The sequence below is a fragment of the Ambystoma mexicanum genome, chromosome 1p (assembly GCF_040938575.1).
Source record: "Ambystoma mexicanum isolate Mex_15411 chromosome 1p, UKY_AmexF1_1, whole genome shotgun sequence".
Classification (NCBI taxonomy): Eukaryota; Metazoa; Chordata; class Amphibia; order Caudata; family Ambystomatidae; genus Ambystoma; species Ambystoma mexicanum.
Window position 1 is genome coordinate 1,180,061,926 of NC_090921.1, and position 14,081 is coordinate 1,180,076,006.

General features: G+C 46.2%; 1 protein-coding gene across 1 annotated transcript in view; it reads left to right on the forward strand.

Annotated features, from left to right (window-relative positions):
• The window catches only part of LOC138532852 (IgGFc-binding protein-like), a 181,122-nt gene that overhangs the window by 32,588 nt on the left and 134,453 nt on the right, over window positions 1-14,081 (forward strand). The window contains exon 5 of the mRNA XM_069641104.1: window positions 6,290-6,860. Within this exon, the coding sequence (XP_069497205.1) occupies window positions 6,290-6,860 (571 nt within the window). The remainder of the gene's footprint in view (window positions 1-6,289; window positions 6,861-14,081) is intronic.

Below are 14,081 nucleotides of genomic sequence, written 5' to 3' on the forward strand. Positions count from 1 at the left end.
TGAGGGGGGGGGTGATGTGGTCCTGATGTTCTTCTGCTTTCATATGAAAAACAGAATGGAATCCAGCGTTACAGAGGATTGTTTTTATAGATTAATCTGGGGTTCAGACGCTATATATTCAGAACTCATGGTAAAATCCATCGAGAAAGGAAATTTGTGAACTTACCGGTGTTAGTTTAAAGGGAACACACTGTCATGCAATCGTTTTTTACGCTCAAATGGACCTATCTAATCATTTATGCATACCTGTCAGTATATCCGATTGTATTCAATAGATACTAGTCAAGTCCTGGTCATCTTTTCCAAGTACGCAACGTGTAGTCCTTGATTTGAAATAGTCATAATTCAGGTTTTCAATCTTCGAAATGTGGACATATTAACATTGACTAGAGTATCATATTCCAAATGATAAAAGGCATGTTGGCATGTGTATATATAAGAGATGTGTCTACCCAATAGAAGTTGAGGCATCTAGGCCAATCGCCTGGCCTGCGGTGCCCTCCATACCAGCAGGCTGAAGTGAACCAGCCACTCTACCCTCCAAGGGTCCTACTACCAGCCATGGATGTGGTTCCCCATTACGTAGTCATTATCCCCTGCTGTCTTGTGAGGCGCAGGACCTGGCCCACACCCTCAGGTACGTACACTGCATATGGATGTGTTTTACACTCTTACGGTGAGAGGAGGCTGCCATCCCTGGTGCTTCTTTGCAGCATTGTTTTGCATGATGAGGGCTCTGAGCAGGTGGAGGGCCCGCCTTGATGTCTTCATGGAATAGGATTGTCATCTCCTGATTCTTCATAGCCATCCTTAGCTTATGGACCCCTCTAAGCCACTCTTCTAGAGCATCCTGGCTGGATGGTAGTGACAGGCAATGACTCAGTATGGATTGAGTTTTACCAATTGGGCACTATGGCGGACGCTGACCTCATGACAGCAGCAGTGATATTCTCTGAAAGTCTGCATGGTTTAAGGGTCCTTTTGACCAAGTACACCAGCAGTAATGTTTCTTCCCATTTACCCTCAGCTGTAACAGTACTCGGATTACTGTTACAACTCCATGGCAGTAAAGCTGCAACAGAGTCACACTATTCAGATTAATACCTGTGGTAGTGTTCTTTCGCACCAACTGTTTTTGCAGCAGGGAAAACTGCTGGAGCTGTGATGCAGACCTTTTAACATGCTCTTGTGCTTGACATGTGGGAGACAACAGATGCTTACTTAGTAAGGAAGTCACTGAGCCATTAGATGCCCGAAACAGGTAATGGGGAAATCAAATCCTGCGCTTTATAAAAGCCGGACTAAAATGGCCACTGTAGTCCATAGCTTTCAGCTGGAGCATTGTGCGATTCTGTTTTTAATGTGAATGCAATAGAGGCTAAAACCAGTGTGACATTGTATTGTATCTTCATCCGGCAAGCAGAGACATTAGGCATCACTATCTTAAAAGAGCATTGACGCAATCGGTGTTTAATCTCAGAGAACTACAATAACTGCTACACATTGTATATCAAATGAGTTGCTCCGAGCCCACCTCGGTGGACAGAAAGACACTCCATTGGCTTCCGGTCTCAGCTAGAGTTTAGTTCAAGTTACTGACCACTTGTCACAAATGTGTTTTTGGTGATGCCCAAGCCTATCGTAAAAATAGGCTGAGAATCCATCAACCTAAAAGAAATCTGCGATGTGCTAAAGCTTGTCTTTTAGAAGTGGATTGCGTCAAGAGAGCTGCAGGGAACAGACATGCCTTCCATGTGAAAGCTGCATGGGCTTGGAATGCCCTTCCTGAACAATTGCAAAATACTGAAAATCATTTGGATTTCAGAAAACAGCTAAAGACCATTGTGTTTGCATAATAAGATAGTTACTGTATTTCCCTTCTTATGGCGCCTGGATGCCTTTGGGCTTTGGCGCCTTACAATTGACCTAACATAACATAACAACATAACATATCCCAATTAGCCCTCAAAATGAGTACCTCATGTGACCTCTGTGTGAAGAAAATTGTACAGTTACTTTTCCTCTTCCTGTTTTGGTTTCACAACTGACGTTTGGGACATGTGACCAGTATCGCCATCTTAGAAATAGAGGGCCTAATTCATGGAATGTTTTCCTATGGGATTGCGCCATTATAAAACACTTCCATGAATCAGGCCCTTATTTTACTAGCAGAAACAGCATTCTTCCACTCTGCAGTGCAATGAAATCAAGTCTTTGAATGATATATTGCCATAGCGGCTCCCAAAACACTGATCTTTGCCTTGCAAGCAAAACCTCAACGGTAAAATGTCTTCCTATCAATGTCACTTGCATGGAGGGTCCTTTATGGGGCAAACTGAGCTATTTTGAAACGCCTTCTGTTCTTTAAGTGACCATTTTCCCAATTACTGAGGTACCTGCCTGTGGTTTCAAGGATAGGGCACTCCGGGCTGGAATGCCACAAGTATAACCAATATGGGTCCACGCCCACATGTATACAACATACACATCTTTATTTAATCATCTTATTTCAAAAACACAAGATCCAAGCCATGAAATACATGGCGGCCAGAAATAGAACACAATCATGAATCTAAACCATATAAATGATGTCTTCGTCCAGTGCATTTTTGCTGCGCCAGTGACACCCATAAAGCCAATTGAAGTCCAGTTTGTCTTGTTCATCTAAAAATATTATCATATTCTCTTGGCACTGTATCACAAGGATGTATTTGATTTCTTTGAAAATATTTCAACCTAATGGTGATTTCACTACTACTACTTTTTACTTTATCTACATTTTAATTCTTAATGCAGGGGGAGACCCCCACAGGCTCCACTCACCCCTCCCTACACTTACTCATACCCTTACCCCACACCCCACCTATCATGCATTAGACATATACTATTTCCCCAATCATTTTCAGTGAAATGGATTTGGTGAAGTCTCATTAGATGAAATGGTATTCGAAGAAATCTACGGTAGCGGTATCACAATATATTTGATGACATCTATTCTAGAAGGATGCTACTGTTCACTCATTGCATTACATACACACATGCACAGACATACACACTGTAATGCTGTACTTAAACATTTCTCCAAGGTGTATATAGTGTGTGATTAACTGGCTAGGTTAACAAAAGGTAAACAGACAATTTTTCGAGGTTTAGCTAAGGGACACCTCTTACCTTATACACGTACACACTTATGGCACCTGATACTGCGTTACCAGGGAGGCAAGTAACGTCTCTTATCATTTTTATATTTGTTTTATGTTGTATCAATCCTTGTATAAAGGAGTGGATTGTATTCCTTGACTAGAGAAATAATGCTCAAAACAAGGTCCAACAGTTGATTAATTAACTTTTTGTTAATAATGTAGGTCAGTGCCCCTTTCATGCATGCATCTTTGTACATATATGTAGGTGATGTATACAGCAGAGGTCTAACTAGAAAGCAATGGAGCACTGAACAATTAGGGGAAGTAGAACAAATCGGGGGTAGGTGGTGTATCGTCTTGCCTGTCTTTGTTCCTCATTTGTCGGTGAAGAGTTCCTTTAAGAGCAGGGCCTTTAGATCCTTCCTAAAGTGCAGGAAGAAGGGAGTCTCCCTGTTGTCATTAGAAAGGCAGTTCCAAAGAGTGGAAGCATTGCAGGAAGAATGGAGTCTGCCTGTTGTCAGCAGGAAGGCTGTTCCAGAGAGTGGAAGCATTGCAGGAAGAAAGAGGTCTGCCTGTTGTCAGCAGGAAGGCTGTTCCAGAGAGTGGAAGCATTGCAGGAAGAAGGGGGTCTGCCTGTTGTCAGCGGGAAGGCTGTTCCAGAGAGTGCAAGCATTTCGGGAGAAGGGAGTCTGCCTGTTGTCAGTGGGAAGGCTTTTCCAGTGAGTGGAAACATTGCAGGAATAAGGGGGTCTGCCTGTTGTCAGCAGGAAGGCTGTTCCAGAGAGTGCAAGCATTTCAGGAGAAGGGAGTCTGCATGTTGTCAGTGGGAAGCTGTTCCAGAGAGTGGAAGCATTGCAGGAAGAATGGGGTCTGCCTGTTGTCAGCGGGAAGGCTGTTCCAGAGAGTGGAAGCATTGCAGCAAGAAGGGGGGTCTGCCTGTTGTCAGCGGGAAGGCTGTTCCAGAGTGTGGAAGCATTGCAGAAAGAAGGAGGTCTGCCTGTTGTCAGCGGGAAGGCTGTTCGAGAGAGTGGAAGCATTGTAGGAAGAAGGAGGTCTGCCTGTTGTCAGCGAGAAAGCTGTTCCTAAGAGTGGAAGCTTTGTAGGAGAAGGGAGCTTGCCTGTCGTCAGCGGGAAGGCTGTTGCACGGAGTGGAAGCATTGCAGGAGAAGCTTTGTTTTTTGGTCTTTCCCTTCTTGCACTACTTGGATTCCAGTCTGGCAATATCTTGGTGCCTGGTAGCATTGACCTCTTGAGATGGTCTTCATTTCAACTAAGCATGATGGCTGAAATTGGAGCTTTGTGGGTGATGCAGACTGTCTGGAAGGTGATGTGTTCTATGCAAAACAGGAGCATTATCAGACAAGCCCACAGGCAGTAACAATCTCAAAGAATGCACCCCAGTTCCAGGTGATGTGGCCTGATGCCTCCCTCCAAATTACTCTAAGGTCAATCCATCACCAACGGCCAATCCCACAGAAAGGGGACATGAGATAGGGGTGTAAAGCAGAGGGCGAGGCCATGGGGGTGAAATATCTGCGACACAACAACATCCGCCACTCTTAAGTTGCCCAACATGGCTACCAATAGTAATTCTGTATCTCTGGCAGGTCTAAACTAGACTGGTTAAGGTGCAAACGATTCAGATGTTCCTTTAAGGTTTGGGGTTTCTTTGTTTAACACATGATCTATCATGTTTTACGTACAACGAAGCTGAGAATTTGAGCAATAGCTTATTGTGTCCAGTGGGTCCAGATAAGGCCAAACGCTTCCCCTGTGTCCACACTGCTTAAGACTCACCCCTCCCTGAGCGCAATACCTGCTTGAGGCTCATCGCTGCCCTGAGGCCCATCACTTCTGCAAAGCACACCCCTTCTGTGAGTCCCATCAACACCCATCCACTCTTCGATGGCCATGCCTGTCCCCAGGTCCATCGTTTCCCGAGTCCAGACCCAGTTCCAGACCCATCCCCACATCATAGCCTCATCCCAACCAGATGCCTATCTAAGCAGGTCAGATCAATTCAACAATGCAAGATGCTGGTCTATCTAAGGATTTCATTTTAGAATCAAGCATGCAGTGTTGCCTTTTGTTAGTATTAACAACCAGATATGTATGTTTTCTGTTACTTTCCTTTGCTTTGGTATTATGACGAAAGATGTACCCCTGCGTCATTCAGCAAAAGTACATTATAAGAAAATTAAAAGTCACCCCAGGATTCAGTGCCTGCATGAATCACACAGTATGCAGTCCACTGCTTTATGTTGCACACACCCCCAACCTGACTTTTAATATCCTTACAATGCACTTTTGGAGGTACATGACCCTATATGCAATGGATCTCAGTTTGACGCACTTGCATTTTTGTTGGGCAATCGGAATGCCTGGATGGATGTTGCTATTCTGTGGGCTTGCATGCACACCGTTTGGGACCCTAGGTCGGGTCTGCAGGTCAAAGGATACGCTGGAGGCCAGGAGTACTTCATGTTTCTTTAATCAGGTGTTTTCAGGAGATACTTCAGTAATTACAGGATCAGAGCGCAGCCCACTGGCTCCCACCACCCAGGCTACATCATCTAAACTGCCCTGGGTGGAACACTCACCACACAGCATTCCATTCAATCATGCCCAAACACTCCATTCATGACATCATCACTCAAGCACCCACCATGCATGCAGGCAGATAACTAGCAACCCTAACAACACCCTTTCGTGCAGCGAGTGGTGCAGTGTGTGCTGAAGAGGAGGACTGCTATTTTGCCAATATCTAAGTTCACAAAGGTGGGAAGTGGCACATTTAGTGTCGCGTGAAACATGTTTTATTTTCCATTCGTTGTCTTTGCTAGCTCCTTTTACATGGGTTGAATGTCTACACATTGTTACTACGTTCTCGGTTCACCTGTGCAGAGTAAAGGCCCTTGAGCAGGGGAGCAACACTGTTATTTTAACAACATTGAAATTTGGCATTACGTCCTGGCGTAGGCGGATTTGGCAGGGCTGGTGTGTGACAGTGTTTGTTGGAAGTTTATTCGCCATGTTGGGGAAGGCGGGATGTTGCTTATTCCTGAATCTGGGAAAATGCAGAATAAATAAATGCATTGCATTGGCAATAAAACCATCATTTTCCATTTTTATTTCTTTCCTTGAAGGTAGATGACGTTCGATGCAGCCTTCCCTACTTCTCACCCGGTGGCGAATTGCAAGTTGTCCGGAGCGGCTTGATGGCTTTATTGACAGCAGAATGTGGCCTTCAAGTGAGCTTTGACTGGATCTGGCTCTATGTTGTGACTGTCCCCAGCAGCTACTATGGAAGCACCTGTGGCCTCTGCGGGAACTTCAACCAGAACGCATCAGATGACACGCTTGATCCTAATGGCAACCAAGTCACTGACATCGTGAAATGGGCTGGCAGCTGGAAAGTCTCTGACTGGGACCCGCTATGTTGGGACTATTGCCCCGGCAATTGCCCGAAATGCGACCAAAGCAAGAAAAGTCTGTACAGCAGCAACCAGTTCTGTGGGCTCATCAGCAATGCTACCGGGCCCTTCCGTGACTGTCATTCCACAGTGAAGCCACACAAGTTCTTCGATAACTGCCTCTATGATGTTTGCATGAACGGCGGGGCTAAAACTGTGCTCTGCCAGGCACTGGGCTCCTATGCCAGCACCTGCTTGAAAAACAATGCCAGAGTGGACAACTGGAGGACTCCATCTGGATGCCGTGAGTAACGATCTCCCACTATCATTCTATCTAAGATGATAGTGGGCTGGCAGCTGGAAAGTCTATGACTGCGACCCGCTATGTTGGGACTATTGCTGATATTGCTGACTCATCGATAAAGTGTACTAAGGGGATGATAAATGTGTAAAACAATGATGAAGCACTTTAGATGAGCCAGCAGTGTTCTTGTAGATAACAAAGCACGTGATGCTTTATGCATAAGCCATAGCAAATAATATACACTGGAAGGTGTTCAGTAACTGGTCATGAATGCTTCCCACCAGGGGTGTTGCTAGGTCTGGAAAAGATCAGGGGCTAAGCTAATGTCAGGACTGGCGGGACTCAGGGCTAGCTATTGACTTTTGGTTGTAGCCCATGAGCTTCTATCCGGGGCTACAACCAAAAGACCCAGGGCTATAGCCCCTTCAGCCCCCACCCCCAGCAACGCCTCTGCTTCCCACCAACAAGCTTGACGAGTCATAGATGCAAGGTTTGAAGCCATCCGCCAAGTTGTGGTGGGTGCAGGAAGACAGGAATGCCTGCTCATTTCTAAGGTTTTTTATGGCGGAACTGACAATATTCTCTTAAGCTAACATTCGTGGAGAACCCCAAAATTAAATGCACGGGGGAGGATCAGAAGTGGACATCAATAGAAGCATGACATTGGGCAACTGCTCCAGTGAGCAATGGACGATTTGGTGGCTTGCCGCCAATGAGAGTAGGCCGGATAGCTTTTCTAGCAGCAAGACAGGTTTAGCAGTGATCTGGAAAAGAAGAAAGCCAGCAACCTTTCCTGTTAAGACGTCAAAAGGATATTACTTTGGTAAGTAGGCTAAATTCGTCCAGAGTACACATTTTCAACACTGGCTCCAATTCATCTAAAACACACACAATTTGCTAAAAAAGGATTTGCCCATCCCTGCCCAGCATTTACATTGTGTACCCTCTCTTACTCCCCACACCTTGATATTTGAATAGTTCCCTTTTGCTGAAAACCATATGTGATATGTGTATCTGATGAACCTTTTATACGTGTTCATTTTGACCAGTTACCTGCACTAAGATTTTAGTTCAGTGAATTTAAGGTTAACTTAAGGATGAACCTGACTTTCTCCTGATGCGTTCTTATCCTTGGCTTCATCAGTGGCACACATCCTGTATGTGCTCCTGATCGACCCTTGACATCTCTGGGTTAGGATGCCCCTGTGACGAATCCACTTCTGGGGCACCAATGGTCCAGGGATGAATATTGGTTTCTAAACCATCAATCAGCCCCACACCTCTAGTACACCAGAAGGAATCTGAACAGATTGGAAAGACAAGCAAATTATAAACCTCCTTGTCCAATTTCAGTAATGTGGACGGAAAGGCAGGCTTACCTCTGCAAGGTTGTGGATCGTTGGTTAGTTGCAACACAGCGTAAGTACAATTATGATCCAAAGATAAAAAGGTACTTTCCAGTCAAGGTTGTTTAAAAATATCTACTGTATTATTATTACAACAGACAATTGTAGCACAGTACAAAATACAACCCACACTGTAAAGGAACGCAGAGGACAGAAAGTTTTACAAAGGTAAGGGATGCACCCTGGATATTGTCAGGAGGGTAGTCCGTAAAGCAATCAGTCTAAACTGTTCATGGTTATTTGGTTTCAGCTCCAAAGGAGCAACGGGTTATAAATGTCAGTAGGGGCCTGCGGAGGAAGACCAGGGGGACAGAACCACAATGTACCTGGTGATTGAAATTATCTTGATTCTCAACAGCATTGAGTCGGTTCCAGGATGCTTTGCAGCTCATGCGACAGAGTTTAAGACAGTAGACAGCTGCGGATATCAGGCGGCAGGCAGTTCGGCAAGCGAGGATGGATGGACGGCTGCAGGTTGGTCTGCACAACAACTCAGGGTCAAGAATCGTTGTCTCTGTGCTGGTTGGCAGATCTGGAACGGTAGTCGAGATGTCTCAGACAGATTTTGTGACTGCAACGTGACAACAGTCAGTGGTGCATCTGGTTGCAGTTCGAGGGCTCGACTACGTCGAAAATGTCCTTAAAAGATGTACACTGTTTGATGCTTGTTGCGGCCCTCCTCCTAGCTTCTTCGCAGGGCTCATGTCGTCCTTTAAGGCGGATGGCCCGAAGATGAGGAGAGTGTTTGCAGGTAACAGCCTTGTGCTTTGTTTAGAGACTCTCTGGCACTTCCCACCTAGGAAACTTACTGGCAGAACCTAGCAGGGCATGCTGTGTGCTGGCTGGGTAACTGTTCTGGAACTGCCGGATGGGTCCTCTGAGTCCAGTATCTGCTTCTCTTCCCTGGGAGATGTTTAGGGGAGGAATCTTGCTTCCCTCTTGGAAATCCTGGCCTTCCTTCATTGGCGGAAGATATAAGGCATACTGCTCCTTCAGCAAGGGTTCAAATGAGTCCTTCTTTTTACTCCTTGCAAAGTCTTCAGATCATCTGCTAAGTGAGGTGCTCAGCCCTCTTTTAAAGGCAAATGGGCCCCAGTGATTGAGGCAGGATAAGCCTACCTTAATGAACCAATCCTGAGTTCAAACCAACAATCGTCTGTTATGTTTGAGGTCAGCACCAGAACACTTTGGAACAGGAAAGGTAAGAGGTGACAACATGTACTCCTAAGTCCCAACCATCTTCCTGTCTGTTGTAGATCAAAGTGTCTCTCTGGTTAACTGGACCCTCTGTGGCTCTTGATCAAAGTGCAGGTCTCCCTTGATGCTTGTGGTGAGAACAGACTTATGTCTCCCTCAAATCACATACTTCGTCCCTCTGAAAGGGCCCTAGTCTGCAGGGTTTCCTACGGTAAATAGTGGACCCTGACATGCCATTCACTTTCCTTCATACAGAGGGGTGGGAACTAGCTTCAAGTTGACACATTGCATATCCAAGAGGTGTTAGTCCTGCCTTTCTCTTGTCCATTTTACGATCAATTCTGACGCAGGCCTGTTCCAATGAACTCCCATTAGTATGCACTGCCACCAGTAGTTTGGACAATAGGAAGGCAGATCCATGGAATCTTTGATATTTTAATTTGGCTGCCCATGGGCGGAGGAAGGTGTTGTCTTCTCCATTCTTCAGAGGGTCTGGTTCATCATTAAGGTGAAAGTACTGGCTGAGCCCATCTGAATTTCCATGCTGGGTGCCTGGCTTGCGCTGGATGTCCATATCTAATCCCTGTAGGGATATGGCCCAATGCAAAAACGTAGGGTTCTCCCCTTGCATGGTGATTAAACAACACAGAGGCCGGTGGTCTGTCTGGATCATAAAATGAGACCCACAGATGTAGGGTTTCAGCTTCTTTACGGCCCACATGACCTCAAATGCCTCTTTTTCTACAACAGCCCAGTTCCTTTCCCTTTTCGTCAACTGCCTGCTAATGTAGGTGACAGGTTGCTCCACCCTTTCAGAGTTCAGCTGCGCTAACACTGCTCCAATCTCAAAATCACAGGCGTTTGTCTGAATAATGAACACTTGACCATAGTCTGGCACTCTCACCTGGGGCTTTGCACAATCCATCCTTTAAATCTAGAAAGGAGGTTTGACAGGTGGGGGTCCAAGTTATCTTCTTTGGCATCTTCTTGGAAGTTACATCATTCAGGTGCATGGCAATGGTCCCATACCCTCTGATGAACGACAAGTAGTACCCAGTGAGAACTAAAAAGACTCTCATATATGTGGTCGGGATGTCCCATTCCTTCACAGCCTGTACCTTTGCTTCGAGAGGTTCTTTCTTACCTCTTCCGACTATGTGTCCTAGGTAAGTCACTGTGCCCTGTGCTATCTGGCAGTTTGTGGCCTCGATAGTCAGACCTTCATTCTGCAGCATCTGAAACACTTGTTTTAGGTGGAATAAGTGATCCTCCCAGGTGTGGGTGAAGACAGCAATGTCATCAAAATAGGTGACACTGAAGTTTTCCACACCAAACAAAACCTGGTTAACCATCCTCTGAAAAGTGGCCAGGGCATTCTTTAATCTGAAGGGCATCACAGTGAACTGAAAATGGCCTTCCAGAGTTGAGAATGCTGACCTCTCTCATGCTCCATCTGTCAAGCTGACCTGCCAATAACCTGTTGTAAGGTCAAATATACTCTTCTACTTGGCAGCGCCGAGTTTGTCAATGAGCTCATCTGCCTGAGGAATGAGCTGAGTGTAACGCTCACCTGATTCTCGCAGAGGCGCCGGTCTTGACTGGGCGACTACCGTATCTTCAAAGGTGATTTGTAGCACCCGGTTGGCTCTTTGGGCTGGACCTCTGTGCACTGTATGCCTGACGTGTAGAGTAAGATGTCTGCAGATAGAAAATATGGGGTTAATGAACTGGGGTTATTGGGGTGTCCCTATCTCTTTCCTCTTCTCCTCTCCTGTAGACCCCCAAAGGTTAACGCTCTCACCTTAGGTAAGTGAATGCCGAGCTCTCCATCTGCCTCGGGGCAGGGTGCTGTAACCAGTTTCTTCACTGGATAGGTAGCGCAGGCCTCTTGACTTCAGAGGACTGCTGTCCGTCGTTTACTGCACGAACGGTAAGTTTCGAGTCATTCAAATGTCTTTAAAGTCTTTAGTAATGATGTCTCTTGTTTTGCAGGGTTCCGGCGATGGCGGATGACGGGCTGAAGTGAGTTGAAGATGGAGCCCGTGTGATGAATAGAAGCGCCTGGAAGCACGTAAGTAAGCGCTTGTTGCCTGCTTCACTATGCGCTCTAACTGTCTTTTTATTTTGCAGGTACGAGTTCGGAGCGGCTGCAGGGTGCCGGAATACCCACTGGATTAGATGTGGAAAGGAGTAATGGCACGTGAGTATTAAAGTTCCCCAATGTCTTTAAACGCACCTTGTTTTGTCTTTCAGATGCCGGAATGCAGTGTGAAGACCTCCGGAGCGCACGAAGAGTAGGTAAGCCTTTGCCTTTCAGATGCCGGAATGCTAACCTGTTCTTTCTTGTCTTTATAGGTGTTGCTGAAGACTGGATTCAGGATGGTAAGCCTTTGCCTTTCAGATGCCGGAATGCTAACCTGTTCTTTCTTGTCTTTATAGGTGTTGCTGAAGACTGGATTCAGGATGGTAAGCCTTTTTCCTTAGGCCCAGGACCGGATGCAGAAGACACGATGAGCGTTCTGCTGCAGAGGTTGCAGAATAACGCAAAGCAAGATTCATCCACCGGGTGTGGTTTAAATAGCCTCCTGTAGTGCTTAGGTGTCTCCTTCCACAGCCACGCCTAAGTAAGAAAAGAGTTCCTGGTAAGAAAAGAGTTCCTGCCTTCCAGAAGAGTTCCAGTGTTCTGAATCTAGGGAGTGGCTCCAGCCCCACCCAACAGGAAAAGTAGTTCCAAACAGAAGAGGATCAGAGGCTCAACTGGCAGGCAAGTAAGCAGCATGGTCTGCTGAAGGTAAGTCCACCCAAGCATTATGAGCCCGGCGCTTCCAGCGCTGGGACTGGGCATATTTATGAGCCTGGTGCCACTGGCGCCAGGACTGGGTCCAAAAGGTCCCAATTGGGACTGGTTGGCACTCGGAACCTGGGTTATGGATCTGCTTCCAAGGGAGTTGGGAAAACCCTGACCTTTTGGAAGCAGATATCATGACACTGAGCATCTGTCTTCATGACAGAATTGATCCCTCTGTACTCCACACAATAGCGAAAGTCAGTCTTCCCACCACTAGTCTTTATAGGGACCAGTACCACTGGGCTAGTCAAGGGGCTGTGGGGTGGCTCTATTACTCCGTGGGACAGCATCTTGGAAACTTCCTCATTGATTGATGGTGTCCCTGGCCTTATCGGACATCCAGTGAATCCTACTCTTCACCGGCTTACTGTCTCCAGTGTACAAATCATGGGTGCACCAATCTGCACAACCGGGAGTCAGAGAATACAGACAGGCAAACTGTCCAAGTAAACAGCAACAGTCTGTCAGTTGAGTTCCGACAGGTCAGTTGCAAGGTTGACAACTTCAACTGACCCATCTGTGGCTTCAGTGTGCAAGAGGTCTGGGAGGGGATTGGTCTCCTCCTCAGTGTCTCTGTCTGTCACTAATGCCATGACCAAGTCATCCCGGGTATAAAGGAGTTTTAGCCGGTTGACGTGAAAGACCCCGCACATCTGTTTAGGTTTTTTCACGTCAATGAGATAATGCACCTCACTGACCTTTTCCAGCACACAGTAAGGCCCAGTCCACTTGTCCTGAATGGCACTGGATTTGACAGGCTCCTAATCCACACCCACTGGCCTGGAGAATAGACTGTCACTGTGGCCTTCTGGGCGTGCCAGTGCTTCATCAGCTGCTGAGTGGCTTTAGGTTCTTTGTCGACTATTCCATGTACTTTGCCATTCTAGACTGAAGGCTGAGTACATAGTCCACCACATCTCATGTAGGAGATGAGGGTTTGCTTTCCCATCCCTCTTTCACTAGACTGAGGGCACCTCGTACAGGGTGTCCAAACAGAAGCTCGAAGAGAGTAAACCCTACTCCGTTCTGTGGCACCTCCCGGTATGTGATCAGAAGGCATTGCATGAGAATATCCCATTTTCTCCTCAGGTGCTCTTCCAAGCCACCTATAATTGTACACAGAGCATCTACAACAGATCATTATGGTGTCCGCCTGCTCCATGTTACTGCATGAAGCAGGCAGAACCCATAGGGATATCCAGCATTGGTAGCGGCATTAAAATCTATGCCGGCGCAGATGCTGGAGCATTTGTATGGTGGAGAAGAAGAGAGCGCCAGAAACCCAAGTTGTGTTCCCCCACCTCTTTGCCAAACAAATGACTGAATATGTGGCATGGCGTGAATGAAAGGCATTAAGCATTTATGCCTTTCAATCATGTTAAGCTGCATACGAACATGAGCTCCTTTTAGTCTTCGTTATAAGATGATGCAGAGTGAAAGGATTGTCTGCACCACCTGACGAAGAGGTCTACGACTTTGAACGCTGATGTGTAGTGCCATCTTTAAATAATGTTTCCAGTTAGTCCAATAAAAAGTACGAAAACTTACATTTTGTGATCTTTGAACTTCTTCAATGTACTAACAAGTTTTTGTTAAGTGGTCCAAACTTAATTGGTTTGATGGAGTTCTTGTGCCTCAACTTCTGCAAGAGAATGAGAAAAGATCACTGCCTTTACTTCCCACCGATACTCTTGATGCTGGGGTACCAGGTCAACAGCCCTGAGGCGGGAATTCAGAGTTTTAGCTCGTGCAAATTTGTAATTGATGTTG